The sequence below is a fragment of the Mustela nivalis genome, assembly GCF_964662115.1.
Source record: "Mustela nivalis genome assembly, chromosome: 12".
Taxonomy (NCBI): Eukaryota; Metazoa; Chordata; class Mammalia; order Carnivora; family Mustelidae; genus Mustela; species Mustela nivalis.
Window position 1 is genome coordinate 45,040,119 of NC_139031.1, and position 16,645 is coordinate 45,056,763.

Consider the following 16,645-nt stretch of genomic DNA (forward strand, 5'->3'; position numbering starts at 1 on the left):
CAATTACAAGTGACAGAGGTTAATTCTAATTTGGGGAGGTGTTATTTGTTGGCTGGCCTCAGGCACGGTCTGATCCAGCACCCCACATTCTCTTTCGCTCTTGCTCTCCGCCATCTCTCTGCCATCTCTCAGCTCCGTTGCCCTCATCTCCTCCCAGTGCAGACCTCCTCCCAGCCCAGGGAGGGCAGGCTGTGGATGAGTCATTCTCGTGCCATCCCAGTTTGTAACCCGAGGGAAAAGGGACTGTCTTCATCAGTCTGGGCTGCTATTACCAAATGCCACAGTCTGCGCAGTTCCAACAACAGACGTTTATTGATGCCAGCGCTGGAGGCCCAAGGTCGGGGTGCCACATGGCCCCTCTGCTGGCCTGGCCTAGCTCTACTGCCCAGCAATTTCACTCGGGTGGGGAAGGGGCTGACATTTTATGTCCAGACTCACAGAGGCACAAAGATAGAAACCGCTTGGCTCCTCTGATGGACTGCAGCCAAGGCATGTGCAGAATTCCTACGTTGCTGAGACTTTCTGGCTTTCTCTCATGAGAGTTACTGTCAGCCGCTCCAAATGGTCTTTTTCCATCTTCTCATTTGTTTCAGATGTACTGGGCGAGTCACTGGGTATCATCCTGGTGGTTAGTTTTTCCGGTTAGCCCCAAAAGAACACAACACTTACGAGTTGCATAAAACGGGAGTTTTATTTTTTTATTTTTTTTAAAGATTTTATTTATTTATTTGTAAGAGACAGAGGGAGAGAGAGCATGCGAGCACAGGCAGACAAAGAGGCAGGCAGAGGCAGAGGGAGAAGCAGGCTCCCCGCCGAGCAAGGAGCCTGATGTGGGACTCGATCCCAGGACCCTGGGATCATGACCTGAGCCGAAGGCAGCTGCTTAACCAACTGAGCCACCCAGGCGTCCCAAAACGGGAGTTTTAGATGAGTAAGATCTTGGTGTGCCTAAAGGGATAGCGGCTCATGAGTGAAAAATAACCCGTGCAAAAAAAGGAAGTGTGGTGAGATTGAGTTAAAAACTTAAAGTTATCTTGTTGGGCGTTATGAAGTAAATGTCATTACAAGGAGCAGCATAACCAGGCGTCCGTCTACACTACACAGTGCTTTTAAACTTGTTTTAAAAATACCTTCCCTTTATTTTAAAATAAAAAGCATGATTCTCAAATAAAAATCAAGCAATATAATAAAGGACAAAAAGAGAGTAAAGCAAAATCAATACCCAGCTAACAATAATCGTCATGGAGTATATTTAGTTGGATATCATTTCTGACTTATTTTTTTACACAGATAGAAAGAAAAGGATACAGGATCTTTTTATAAACACAGATGTATGCTCATTTTAATTTATCATGTTTATTTCTAATTACATTTATTTAAAAGAATAGCACTCAGCTAATTGGCTTGCATTTAAGACAAGAAACCAAAGTAAACTGAAGCAATTACTAAATTTAAATTTTTCTCCCCAACAGCTATTTAAAAATCTATTCAAGCTTATTTTTTTAAAAGGTCACCAACAAAGAGATTAGTCGTATTTTTTCTTTTTTTAGACAGTATCAACTCTCTGCTATGAAAATAAGAGATTGACACTTATACTTCCCTTCGCCACCCCCAATTTATTATATTATTAGTTATATTATTATTTTTAAATTTTAGTTTATTAGTTATATTATATTATATTATATTATCAAGGCTTATAATATGTGCAACCTGTATCATTCCCAGTTTGGTCTTGGTTCTTTATACAAATTCAGTGCTCACCACCAGCCTTTTTGCTACAAGCTCCTCCATTATTGAGTTATTTGGTTAGACTCTATCAAAAGGTTTCTTTAAGAAAGGTTTGCGGGGGGCACCTGGGTGGATCAGTCAGTTAAGCATTTGCTTTCTGCTCCAGTCATGATCCCAATGATCCTAACCAAGGTCCTGGGATCAAGTCCCCCATCAGGCTCCATGCTCAGTGTGGAGCCTGCTTCTCCCTCTCCCTCTGCCTCTCCCTGAGTTCATGCTCGCTTGTGTACTCTCTCTCTCTTTCTCAAAAAAAAAAAAAAAAAAAAAAAAAGGGCTCACAGATGTTGTATTCCCTGAGCTCTTGTGTGCCTGAGTACTTGATATTGTATTTGACAACTTGGCTGGTGACCACATACTTAGTCACTCTTTTTCCTACTTAGAATTTTGGAGACATTCCTCTGTTACCTCTGGCACTGAATCTTGTGGTAAGAAGTTTAACACCCTTTGATGACTTGCTTTTTCAATTTTTTTTCATTTTTTTCCATTCTTGAAGTTCATTAACTCCATCAGGTTATGTTTTGGAATCAAGGGCTTTCTGTCAGGTTTCCTAGAATACAGGACACTTTTTCAATCTGAAGATTCATTCCTTCATTTCAGGAGAACTTTCCTGAATTCTTTCAGTACTTTCTTCATGCCTTTTCTTGGTCACCAATTATGCATATACATGCTAGAGTAGCTTTGTCTTCCTACAATTATCCTCTCAAGTATTATTTTGGTCTTTGCAGCCCTCTCAAGCCTTTTCCCCTTTGCAACCACGCTTCTTACTATTTCTAATTCACTTATTTGTTCTAGAATAGTGTTATTTTGGCCAAGTTGTTTTCTTAGCTCTGCAGTCTGCCTTTTTATATCATTCTGTTGTTTAATTAGCTCATGTATTAGATCTCGTCTTATTGAATTCATGTTCTTTTGAATTCTTTTGAGAACACAGTACACCTGTAGGAACTTTTGTTTTTTAGGTTAGTTTTTCTTCCCAGTTGGTTTCATCTGTTCCCCCTACCACTCCTTTTGCTGGCTGTGTATTTATGTAGTCACCGGGTCATTTTATTTACATTTGCTCACATGTAAGGTAGTAGCTCTGTTCAGACCACTCGTTTGCTTTGGTATACTGTTGGCATATTTCCATCTGTTGGCACACTTCCCATCTTATCTGACAACGATTTCTCTTCTGTGGGCTTCTGTTCTGTGTCCTTACTGGCATGAATGATAATCAAAGTCCTTAACAGCTGGCATGACACAGACAGTGAGCAAGCAGAACAGAGGTTAGCCACAGCTCTGGGGCAAGGGCCCCCTGAAGGCTCCGTAGTGAGCCATGTGTTAGTTCTTCAGTTGCCAGATTGCAAGGGGGTCTGGAGTTGGGGGGCTTCTTGTGAGAGGGGCTGCGGTGGCCAGAGCAGCGTGAAACACTTCAGGTAGTGGTCATTCCCCTCTTAGTATGGAAGTATGTTGATATTTTAATGACCAGGGCAGCCCACCAGGGTGGACCAGCCAAACCAACCTGCTTATCTGTGTCTGTGTCTGTATGAGGGAGAAGGGACGAGCTGTGAGTACACATTTTTGTTGGGGGGATTGGACTCTGCTTTGTCTTCTGATACTAGCTTCAAGTCCTATCCCAGGGTAAATTCCGTATGGTGAGGAGGCAATCTACTGTATCACGGGACAGGAGACCATTGGGGTGTGTTTTTTTTCTCTTAATTCAGGGACGGGCTGCTTGTTCCTATCCTTTGTTTCACCCATCTTTCTCCAGCAACACCCCCTCCTCCCAACACATACACACACATATACACACATACACACACATACACGCCAGGCCCTCTCAGAGAAAGGAAGAGAGGTCTACTCATCCTGATCCAACTCTCCAATCAGTTTCTTTTCAAAACCTGAGATTTTAATGAGAATTCTAGACTTTGCAAATTCCCCCAATGGGGGTGGCAGGATTGGGAGCTCTTTTCATTCTTGCCAGGAAATCTGGTCTTTTTCTTTGGTGTTTATCTTTTGAAGTTTAGGGCTTAATGACAAGGTTGGGTTCCTTCTGCTGGTGAAAATATATATATATTTTCACCAACAGAAGGAACAGAAAAAAAAAAAATATATATATATGTGTATATATATATATATATATTTTTTTTTTTCAAACTGATTTTCACCTTTAAAACTTCTTACTTATTTTGGTAGTTCATTTTGTCAGGTTCTAGGGGATAGAGATTCTGTGATGTGGCTTTAAAAAAAACCCAAAGCACAATTTTATTAATTTTTAAAAAGATTAAAAAAAAAATTTTAAGGCACCTGGGTACTCAGTTGGTTAAGCATCTAACTCTTGATTTTGGCTCAGGTCATGATCTCAGGGTCATGCAATTGAGCCCAGCGTTGGACTCCCTGTTCAGCAGGGAGTCTGCTCCAGATTCTTTCTCTCCCTCTTACTCTGCCCCTCCCCACTCTCAATCTAAAATAAATAAATAAATCTTTAAATTTTTTAAATCTAGGCTCCATGCCCAACATGGGGCTTAAACTCAGGGCTCTGAGATTAAGAGTCACATGCCCTACTGAGTGAGCCAGCCAGGTGCCCCCACAAAGCACAATTTTAAACGTCTAAACCAGCAGCTCTGGGTTCTCAGTCTGGGCTGCAAATCAGAACACTCGGGAGATTTTACCAATACAAGTGACAAGCTGCATTTCAGAGCCAGATTAAAGTGATCAGGAGAAGCTTAGACATTGGTGTTTTTTATTTTTTATTTTTTAATTTTCTAGTGATTTACTTAAACATACAAGCAAAGCTGAAAACCATGAGCTGGACTTTGCCTTCTAATTGTTCATAATTTGATACACATAAGCACCATTCAAAAAACATTTTTTTTATCGGTATTAACAAAGGCAAAATGTAAAAACCACAAATTATTTATTCTCGGAGTGGTGAGGCACTCAGAGTATTTTTTGAGTAGCAAAGGAAGCAGGAAAGAAGAGATGTGCGTGGTTTTGCTTCAAATATTTTTTATCTAGCTGGATAATGGAACTAACACATCTGAAGGAACCAGGGAACACCCTGTGAGTTAATGCCCAACCTCTAAGACAGTTTTAGAATCCTCCCATGGGGAAGGCAGGCACTGGCGGGTGCTGGTGCTCTGACTTGGACAAGGTGAAGTTCATGATTTAGTGAGTAAGGTGCTACAACCAATAAGCAAAAACAGACATCAAAAAATTAGTCTAATTCCCCTGGAGTCATGCTTTCCATCCCTAAACTCTAATTCATGCAGTATTGTTTACAAATATAGGAGGTGATGAGGTGAAACTGATGGCTGGGATTTATTGTGTGGGGTAGTTTCTGAGGAGAGGTTCAGTCTGGGCTTTGAGGAAGGGCCCAGGGGAAAGGCACTCAAAGTTCAGGAACCTGAACCATGGCATGGAGTTATAGAGTTTTCAGATTTGGAAGGCAGTGGTAGATCAGTTGAAAGATCACCAAATTCAGAGGTCAAGGCTGTAGCCACTGAGTTTGGAGGCTGAGACAGGTCTTCATAACCAAGTAGGTGGAGAGAGTGTATTTGAGCAGGAGCTCGGGGCGTCAGAATTTCATGCCCAAGACTGGCATTACAGTGACACTACTAACTTAAATGGCAACAAAGTTTGGACCTGGGCTTTCAGAGGAAGGTAGGACATCCAAGGGTGGAAGATCAGGAGGCATGGGGTTCTTGTGGAGATAAGACCACAGCCCAGGTGAGTGACCTACACCTGAAGTGTAATTTAAGGATTGTCTACAAGGAAGCTGCTTGCTGGAGATGAATACATTTAGCATGTTTTCAGGAAAGGAAGTGAGAGCCAGGTCTCAATCAGGAGGAACCAGGCAGAAAGTCACCCCACGTGTCCCCGTGATTCACAAAATCCAGGGGAAGACTTGGTCAGTGACATGTAATGGTCAGGGGAAAGGTCGGGGGAATGTTGAACCCTGAAGCAAGATCTGACTTTTAAAACATCTAAAAACGTTATGACAACTTAGACTGTCAAACCAAAGTGAAAAGCCCTAAAATTGGCCACACAGTGTTAGCAATGGTGTGACAATTCTGTACTCTGAAAAAGGAGATGTGATTCCCCAGCAAACTGCCCAAATGTGGTTTGTGTCCCCAGTGCTCTGATGTCAGACCATACGCACTCATCAATTCTCTATCCACCCAAACCACCCTGCTCCAAAGGCGGCATTTCATCTCCACTTTGTGCCTCTGGAAAGTAGGATGGTGATGGTGAGGGTCAGGGTGTGTGTGTGTGTGTGTGTGCGCGAGTGCGCGTGAAAATGCACATACACATGTGACGTGTGCTTGTATAAAAGGTCTCAGACAGCTGATGGACACATGCGAATGTAAGAATAAATAAAAATATCACCTCTAGGATGGTACCAGTCCTAATTGCTCTTTTGGTTTCTCCATCACGGCCACTAAGCACAGATTTTCCAGGTGAACCCATGTTATTGCAGAACATTAGATCAGGCAGAAAATGCACCAGTATTCAGGTTCTAGAATGGCAAGCAGAAGAGGTGGCCTCTCTGTACATGGTCCCTCACGATCATGAGGCTGCTCTACTCTCCTACCCACTGGAACTCAGGACAGTCAAGCGCGGTCCCTTTTCGAACACACTTTGGTTCAACCTCCAGGAAGCTTCTCTTTTCATGGCTCCCAAGTACTCCAGAGTGGGGAGCTGAATGTGCTGCTCCTGGTAGATGGAGTGAAGGCAGGAGAGTGAGCCGGTCCTCCCACAGCCATCTCTGGCAGCACGGATGTTTAAGATTTCTAAGAACAAAGCCATTACAAAAAAGCTCCTAGAGTTCTGTGGGGGAACGTATCTATAACTTAGAACAAGCAGAGCTCGTACAGACTGCCTTCAGGTACGGACAGGCACTCACATTTTATACAGCAAGGAGGACAGTGGTGGTGGTTCTTCAATGAATGTCACTTTGTTTTTTCTTTAAGATTTGCCCATATTGGGTGTGGAACAAAGACACAGATGCTCATTATAATGACTGTTTCAAAGGACAGAAGCCCACCAGAGGCAGTGTAAGCAAAAGGGTTGGGGGCTGTGAGGTAAAGGTCCAGGTTTCCCCAGGGAAGGAATTGCAGGGCAGGAAACAGGCCGCCAGAAAGGAAAGCTGGCCTTCAGAGAAAGTCTGTGAGTGTCCTGGAGACTACACAGTTCCTCAGTGGGACTTGCTTCTCTTGCATGTGGCTCAAAATGGCCACTCCAGCCGACTTCTTGGGCTCAAGCACCTACCACACTTCACTTCTTCACTTTCTCCCCTTCCTTCCATCCTGTTTCCTCCACATCTAATTGGCTCGGCTCATGTATTTAAAGAGGTGGCCGGAGAGAAGGCCTCATGTGGGCGATACACGGGTGGACAAGGCAGCACCCCAATTCCAGCCACGCAGATCTATCTGCAGGTATCTTAACACCCACCGACAAGCACACAAGACAGAAAAAAACCCAACAGGTTCAACCCTACTTTGGCATCAAGTGATTTAGGCCCCAAAGTACCAACTACTGAATGTAAAATTAATCACAAAACCACGCAAATGTGATGTATAACAAATTCATCTTTCTCATCAACTGCATTTGTGGTTTCTATGAAAACAGTTAAACCAGACCAAAGAACACAGCCACCATGAAAGGAGCTAGTCTTTCTAGAATAGGAGCGTCCACGGCAATGCCATTAGTGGTCTTTTTGTGTTTCAAAATTAATTTTTGTTTAGGTTCCAACCAGCTTTTTAAAAAGATTTATTTATTTGAGTTACAGAGAAAGACAGAGAGAGAGAAAGAGAGAGAGAGATAGCAAGCAAGAGTGGGGGGAGGGGCAGAGGAAGAGAAAATCCAAGCAGATTTCTGTTGCACAGAGCCTGACATGGGGCTTGATCCACAATCCTGAGATCATGACCTGAGCCAAAACCAAGAGCTGGACACTTAACTGACTGAGCCACCTAAGTGCTCAGTTTTAACCAGTTTTATATAGATTTTGGAGCAAGGCGGCTTGAGTTTGTAGCCTGACTCTCCTCCCTAACAGCTGTGGGGTCTTAGGCAAGGGGCTTCCCTCAGTCTGCACCTGAGTCTTCTCATCTATGATTTGAGGATAAAAACAGGACTGGCCTTACAGAGTGAGTAGGACGATTAAGTGTGTTAATATTGTAAAGGGCTTAAAATGATGCCCAGCAAACAGTATGCGTTCCACAAATGATACTTATCATTGGCGTATTCAATTAAGCAGAAATGCACACAAATGTCTTTAAGAGAAGCACTTGATAAAATACTTTAAAAATAAGTTTATTATAACTAACGAATATAAAATCTGACAGATGTTTTCAAACATTTTTGCCAAAAAAGTAAAACCCTCCCCACAAGATATAGAGTAAGGACTCGGACAGAGTTTTACATGAAAACTAAACATGAAATTCTCATTCACTGGTTGGTCCCCAATGGCTCCAATACATTATTCTAAATAAAAGCCCATTAAAATTAACAAACCAACAAACTACTTGACACTTGCTTTCTACTGTCATTATGCTTCTCATTCAAAATGCTTTAGGACAAGGACAGTTAACACAGACTGCATGTGACAGGTATTCAAAGTGCACAGATCTATGAGACCACAAACACTTGCGATAAGAATACTGGGGTTGTAATTCAACACTGACTTACAAAATTAATCCAAGGAAATCTATGTACATTGTAGCCTTTGGCATCTGGTCTAATGTTTTTCTTCTTTATAGAGACATCATTTTGTCCAATCTACTAACCAGATTAAGTCAACCTTAAATGCATGTCTCATCTGACACAGATTGTCCACAGCCAATTTCACGTGAGGTAGTTGGGCTGTTTACTGACATTCTAGTGAAACTGTCATGACACTGGGGACTCAGACACCAAACATGCCACGACACTGGCTCATTAGACTTCTGGAAGCGACAGAATACTTCTATCACCCTTCTTGTCATCCCTGAATCCACACACACCTTTGGAGAGATACATACATAGGAGTCTGTGACCTCATCCGTTTCGCAAAGGGTGCCAGCCATCCCAGGGTGGTTGCTGTTTATAAAGTTCAGGGAAGAAACACTGACCATACTTTAAAACCTATGTACTAAAAAGAATGGTGCTTAAAACAAGCAGGATCTCTTTCTTGGGTTCTCATATAGCTTAGCAGAAAACACCTGTTCATTCTGAAAGAGAAGTGATTAAAAAGGGTAACCAGAAAAATCTTGCAAACTTTTGCATTACAGAGTCGTAGTTTTTTGTTGTTGTTGTTGTTGTTCCTTTTAATGAAAGGCTATATAAAAACAGTGGGGGAGAAAGATCAATGCATGCGTCAACCATACCGCCACTGATCACTGAACCATGCCCTGGAGTGCCTTAGTGCAGCAGTGCAACAAGAAATCATGCAAATGGTCTCTGTACACACGACTACTGGCTGTGACGGGAGGGGACCAGGAGTGTTTACAGAGATGGTCTGGTGAACAGTATGTTCGTGGAATTGTTGAATGATCCCTAACAACCTTGTAATTGATAAGCAGTCTTAAAATACTGTTAGACAGCTACTGAATATCTTTTTATGTCATTATTATGAAAGCCCTGAGTAAGCAACTGCAGGTTACAAAGGGACGTCCAGAAGCAGAACGTATTTCCTAATAAAGCCCTCTATAGACACCTCACACGGACAGATTTACCATACACGCTGATGCTGATGTACAGACCATGCCACATCACAGAGAGCATCTGATGTCAGGCCCTCTACGACCAATCACATCAGTTAAGCTCACAGAATGATAGCTTAAAATATACTTTACTTACAAATTCTAAATCTAAAAATGTAAAAAAGGTTGGTCGTTTACCTTAAAAAAACAAAAACAAAAACACACACACACACACACAAAACATCAGAATAGGAAGCTGAAGAGTTGTAAAACCCAGGACTAAAACCAGAAGCAACTGATTTTAATCAATGATTCAGAAATGCACCATTAAGTAACCAACTGCTTGTGGGATGTAGTCGTTTAAATAGAAAAAAACATAAAAATAATTTTCTTTCTGAAAGTCGCCTCACATCACCTTATATTGTTCGTGACCGTCTGACTCACTGCTTAAATGATGTTTCTTCACATATATGACTTTCATCATCAGACTAAGTCTCCTTAATACGATGCCTCTTACTTAAGAAATACTGATTCCTACCATGCATTTTTCTTAGTTAAAAGCACTGTTGCGAAATGTAAAGTTGAAAGCACTAACTTTTGGGACATCTACATACGTCCAATTAAGAGTCAAAAAGAGAAGCCCAAATACTTTCCCAGCAGCGCTCAACGGAGGAGAGGGCATTTGCCGCACATGGTGCTACCTGCTTCCCAGCTACGTGTGGGAACGGAGGGTCTTTAGAGAAGCTCCCGAAGTCCAAGAGAGGAACAGAACCCGCACTTACTGACACCTCACCCTGGGCTAGGTCTGTACTGGGTGCCCCACATACATGTTTGGGGATGCTGCGGGGGGGCTGGGGTGGAATAGCTAAGACGGGGCATGGATTTGGTGCTCGGATCTGGTGCTCGGAGGGGGCTCTGCAGGCAATCTTTCATAAGAGAAAACAGGGGAGGGAAGCAATGAGGCTGAATTCTGGAGTTCAGATATCCCTTTGTGTGCAAACTGACATTTGAGGAAGCTTTATGTTCAGAATGACATGCAAAGAATGATGACAAGGTGCCCCAAGCCACCACTTACACATCCTAATGAACACTGCCTTTCCAAGTCCAGTCCGTGGGGACGGAGATGTTCCACATCCTGAGAGCCCTGCTTCCAGAACCCCCTACAGGGCCGAATCAAGAGCTGACGAGAGAACCATCTCCACCTCAGAGTCATAAGTTGGTTTTGCCCCCAAAAGGTATCCCTCTCACTTAACATTTTTCATCAGGATTAGCTATAACAAATCAAATTTACTTTCAAAGGACAAAAAACTTGCCATCGTTGAAAAAATTTTGTTCCACTGGACAACTACACGTCGATCCCTCCTACATGTAAAGTCTGGCTTCTCCTGTGGGAAGAAGTGCGCATATGATGAAATTATGTCTTTGCAAGCACTTTGTAAGGATTATCCAAATGTTACTTATTAGCTTCTACTAATTCCTAGAAGACAAATTAACCTTTTTCTTCCAGATCTCTCTAAAGGTTACTCTAAAAAAGGACTCCTAAAAATGTTTCGAGGAACGAAAGCAAGGTGATTCCTCTGTCCACAGGCAGACTAGTGTTTTCATCTCCTCTCACTGTCTGGGGGGAAGAAAGCTGAGATGTTCCAGAAACCTTGGAGGATCATGCAGAAAAGGTCTTAACTATCTTTTCTCTTGTTCCCATCTTAGGCGATGCTGCAGATTAGTACTTGAACTAGAAGCTAATGCCATAGCTCCAGGAGGAAGCTCTGACTGTGCCAAACTTCAGGCCAAGTTGAATTTATCACCTGTATATCACCTAATCTAAGCTGTTATTTAGGACCCTCCAAGCTTTATACATCTCAGGCAAACTGAACACACTCCAGCGAGGAATATACCTATCAAAAACCTTTCTATAGGGGTGGGAAAAGAGGGAGTACAAAATATAACCTATTCAAGTTATTGAAGCTACCCTGATCTGGGTTCCCAAGGATCCTAGATAATACTAAACTCTTCTTCCCCAGAAAACGGAAGTCTATAAACCAAGGCAGTACCTAAATACATGTAAAAGAATGATGCCGAGCAGCTTGCTTTCTGTGTGTACCGGGAGCCTCGGTGGCCAATCTGCGGTGGTTTTGTGTGCCTGCCCCTTTTCTAAGAGCCCACAGAGTTTACTTGAGGTGATGGGGGGGCAGGATGTCTCCTGGGGACATCCTCTCCCAACAGCATAATGCCTAAAGTGTCCTCATTCAAGGTTCAAGCAAAGACTGGCTGTTTTTTTTTTCTTTTTTTCCTTTTAGAAGGCTAGGTCAAGGACAGGAAGTCTGAGTTATCCTCTAGTTCTGCCATCATACTCACACTAATCAGAGGATATCCACACTAACTACTCGTGGGAGTGGGGGGAAATGACATACCCCCCTCAGCAGTTGTCAACAGCAAGTGCTAAAAAGAATCAATATTATTTTAGCACTGTTTTCCCCAGCCTTAAAACATTCATTTTTCTAAGTTTAAGCATTTTCCAAAGGTGCTTAGTGAGTGGAGTACCTGTTTCATTAACCCGAGCTAAGTGAATGCCAATTTGTTTAAGGACAAACAAAAGACAAAATCAAAACCCCTCTCTATGTCAGTCTCTGCCTAAAGAGTGGGTTCTCTTTGCCCTAGGAAAAGTATCATCTTAGGGGCTGCTCAGGTAGCATTCACCTGCGTCCTTTGAAGGAACTCACGTTCTACTCTGGGGCACTACCTCCTGCTGGAACTTTTCCTCTAGCTACTAGAAGGAAGCAGCCCCCGGTGGGGAAGCCACCATGACTTCCCACCCATGCCCACTCTTGGCACCTTGGCCTACTAGAGATTCCTGGTATCACACGCTTTTCAGGAGAATGCCTACCCAGGGTTGCTGGATCCAAGTTTAAATCCCACCTTTAAATCTGGACACAGTCCCAAAGCTTTTGAGATTGATGAGCAACTGTCTTAGGCTTGCTGTGTGCTACTGGCGGCTATACCAGGATTGATCATTTTGCACATTCGGAACTGTGGTCTCTGAATCTGATGCCGAAGCTTGCTAGCTGGGCGCTGAGACCAGTTCAATCAAGAAAACTGTGAGCAAACTTGCTCCATTTCTCGCTCTCCCTTTAACTATTGTATTTCAATGGAAATACAATTTCCATTTTGGGGGGGGAAAAGGGACCTATCATTTAGTTCATGTGGAAGATGGGGAGTCCTGTGAACTAGAATTTAAACTAGAATTTAATCTTGGGGTTCTTCAACCCTGGGTGCAAAAGAATCACTATATTTTATTCAAATGCAGATTCCTAAGTCCCACCCCTGCTACTCTGGTCCTTCAGGTGGGGGTAAAGCCTGGAAATTTGCTTTCTTTTTTTTTAATTTTTAAATTTTTTTATAAACATATAATGATGGGGAATTTGCTTTTTGAAGAAGCATGTGATTTTGATGCAGAGGTGGTCCAGATCACACTCTGGAGTGACCCGCATCCCTCAACTTCCCAACCTTACTTCTGAAATGGACAATAAGCTTGGATGTCAGTTTCACTGTAATGTCCAAGTCAGATGATGCCTGGGAAAGCACGCTGGCAAAGCACTGAATAGGGGTCATCTCGGGTGACAAGCTGCGTCACTGCCATGCTGTCCTCCACCGTGGGGTTGGGTATAGGAGCTGCAGTCTCCCCTCAGATAAATAGGGATGGCGCTCCTTGTGTCTTCCTCCTCCCATATGGACAGGCCCACACCAGTGCCGCGAACACCTGGACGACACAGGCTCTTCTTGCTGACAGAACCATGAAGAAGAGGATTCTCTGAATGTCTAGGAATACCAGACTCCACATTGCAATAGCTTCCACAAAGTGACTTAGCTTCCCCCCAGTTTTTAGTCTAAGTTGACTGAAGCACTGGCTATGTGTTGTAGTCCTTGATACAGTATTTGCTCATTTTCAGCTTGGGTTTGGGAGGCCCATTAGAACTAAAGGGTAAAAATAAAACACAATACCAACAAATTAATTTGTTAAATCTGCTCTTACACTTGCTGTTCAAGTCTAATATAACAGCTATGATTTGGTTTCCAGGAGGCCCTTTGAACTGAAATATATAGCACCTTGATTTTTAAACACACAAAAGACATATGCATTTAAAAAATCCTTCTCTCCATCCCGAGGAAGGGGTTGGAGAGAGCTGAAGCTGCTGCTGGAAATTAAGCAGGGCAACAAAACACTTTAGCAGACTTTATTCCCTGAAGTTAGGAGGCGGCGCGGTCCTGCAGACGTCATACCACCTCGTCAGACTCCAGTCCGTGGACCTCGTATAAAGTGTCCAGGATCGCCAGCTGCTTTTCCATGGCGGGGAGGTAGAGGCTGAGGTCCCTCTGCATCCCAACACTGAAGGCTGCTTTCTGGTGGTCGCCTTCCTTTATGGTTAATGCGGCGACAAAGTCTTCATAGGATGGAGCTGCCCTCAGAGCTAACTGCAAAAGAGCTGCCCATGAGAATCTCGCTGCATGGCTCTCGCTATCGCCCACATGCACACAGGCACACACACTCACACGTACACAGAGAGAGCACAGCAAGAGTAAAACAGCAGGAATACACCCTTCCAATCCATGCATATTTCAAACACCAACACAACCGATTCTAAGGCTGGAAGAAGCAAGCGTATACTTGGGCCATCCTGGGGATGAACGACGCCAACAAATCAGGGAATGCTGAGAGAAAAAAGAGTTTGAGAAAAGCCCCCTCCTCATGCATGGTGTGATCCAGACTACTCTCTTTGCGTCCTCAGAATCCACCTGCATACATGTTGCTCCCACAGTCGTGTTCCCACGTGGCCAGGCTTCCTGGGCATCTCATTTGTGTCCCTCCTCCAGATAGGCTTCTTTGCCTATCTCTCTTTCTCCCTGCATGGATAATATTTCCTCTGCACCCTTGAATATCTTCTAAAACGGAAGGGAGCTCACATTTGTTGTTTGCCAGTGCACCGATGCTGTGGCATATTTGGCCCCAGTTAATGTGTAGAAGGACCCTGTGCAGTTGATATCCCCCTTTTACAGATGAACATTATACAGCTAATGACTGTCAGGACCAGGATCTGATCTTAGGAGCGACTCTGTGTTTTTCCACCACGTTGCCACACCAACCCACTTCCCTGATGGAACGACTCCTAGACTCTGGATAGCTCTCTTCCCTTTGTAGGCCAGCTCTCCCCTAAGCCTGCCCAAATCTGCTATCTGGGATCCACCGGACTGGCGCTGCTGACAGTGCTGGAGACTATGGAATCTTGAATTAATTACTCCACACTCTTTCTTAAGCTTCCTTATTCTTTAAAAGTCTTTGAGAATCGAGCCACACCCCCCTTTTGCAGCTGGAGAGTGCCTGGCATGATCTGGCAGTGGTCAAAGCACAGGCTTGGATGAAGGAGACCTGGACTTGAATCCCAAACTTTTCCCATGTTAGCCTGAGAAATTTAAACAAGCTCCTTAACCTCTTAAAACCTCCATTTCCTCATCTGTAGAAAGGGTTGGTATCAATTTTCTTATTTGAAAGATTAATGGAATATGTATCACATATTCAGCCCACTTTATGATATGTACCAAATACTCAAATAATGGTAGAAGTACACGGCAGAGAGCAGAGAATGAAAGGAAGGCGATTATGTAAAGAATAATATGACAAAATTTCCTAGAACTGAAGGATATCAGCCTTCAGATTTAAAGACCTACCCAGTGCTCAGCAAAATGAATGATAAAGACTAAAAGGAGAATATCATGAAATTTTAGAATGTAGGGATAAAGATCCTGGAAGCAGCCAGAAGGGGATTCGGGGGCAGTTTATATACAATGGAACAGGAACTAGAATGTCACTAGAGTCTACGGTAGCAACAGTAGAAGCTAAAGGACAACAGAGGAATGCCTTCAAAATTGAAAGAAAATTATTATTAACCTAGAATTCTATACAAGCCAAAGCATCACTCTAGAAAAGTGCAGAATAAAGACATTTTCAGGTATGTAAGAACTCATAAGTTTAGCTCCCTTGTACCACTTCTAGGAAGCAACTAGAAGACACAACTAAAACAAGGGAGAGGGTCAAGAAATAGGAAAGTAATAGAACCTGGGAAGTTAGTGTGAGATAGAGATTCAGCACAGGAAAACTTGTAAAGGAGAGTTTAATGCATAGCAGTACAACAGGCCTGAAGAGCTAATTAAGATTGGCATTGAGTTTAGAAAGTTCTGGAAGGGAAGTCTTCAAAAAAAAAAAAAAAGCAACACAGATAACATTATACATCTATGGGTTCCGAATGATGGTGATTTGAGAGATTTGATAATACAGGGGAAAATACAAAACCTGTATAGGAAAAAAAGGCCCATAGAATTTTGGCTCATCTTCATCATGTTAACTTGTGATGTAATTACATTGGGAAGGTAGAGCCAGGGGAAGGGATAGTGATGTGAGGTCAAAGAAAGCTAAATTCTAATAATAACAGAAAGTCAATCTTAATGACTAAAATGGGTAAGGCCAAAAAGAACAGCAAACATTGTTGGGATTTTGGAGGTACTGGAGAAACAGTCACAGTAGTTGAAAGTGGCAGCCTTGTTGGAGTGAATCTGGGAACGTATGGACAGAAGGTAGAGACGGCTATTTTTTGTTAAAACCTTTTTGAGCTTTTTGATTAAAAAAACAAATCAAGCTCTCTGCACATGTATTTAGGTACAATATAATCTGTGAAAAGTTTTCTCAAAAAGTATTTCTCAAAGGTTCCTAAGGGTCTGTGATGCAGCCAAGCCTATTTGGGAACCAGTGATTGAACTCAACTGAGGAGGAAACCAAAAAGGTCAAACGACAAATGGTTAGGACGCATGCCAGAGTTAGAGCCTGGCCTGGGCTTCCATCCTGTGCACTGCAACCGTCCTGTGAATTACAACGGCCTGAAGATAAAAGTTCACTTTTTGGCTGGTAAATGACTCAAATTCCTGGAGTGAAAAAGATGTTTCCCTGAGCAACTGAAAGCAGTTAATGACTCTGCCCCCTGCTGATCACTTAGCACACTGGGAAACAGTATACTTTCTACAGTAGGACCGGCTTGCAGAATAACAGGAGAGGGGCTGGAAGGGCCAATCTAGCTCTTCTATGAATATGGCTGTTGGCAAATGCTCAACCTAATCTATTTTCTTAGAAACCAGCAACTATTAAAAATTATTGGCAA

General features: G+C 42.9%; 1 protein-coding gene across 4 annotated transcripts in view; it reads right to left on the minus strand.

Moving 5' to 3' along the window:
• Nucleotides 1–4,493: 4,493 nt before the first annotated feature.
• The window catches only part of PLEKHA8 (pleckstrin homology domain containing A8), a 59,562-nt gene continuing 47,410 nt past the window's right edge, over nt 4,494–16,645 (minus strand). For 2 of the 4 annotated variants that reach the window (XM_082692867.1, XM_082692865.1), the window contains exon 14: nt 4,494–6,480. In XM_082692867.1, coding sequence (XP_082548993.1) covers nt 6,355–6,480 — 126 coding nt within the window. In that variant the 3' untranslated portion in view covers nt 4,494–6,354. Of the gene's footprint in view, nt 6,481–8,060; nt 13,914–16,645 lie in introns of those variants that run through there. The other 2 variants (XM_082692866.1, XM_082692864.1) reach the window with 1 other exon arrangement.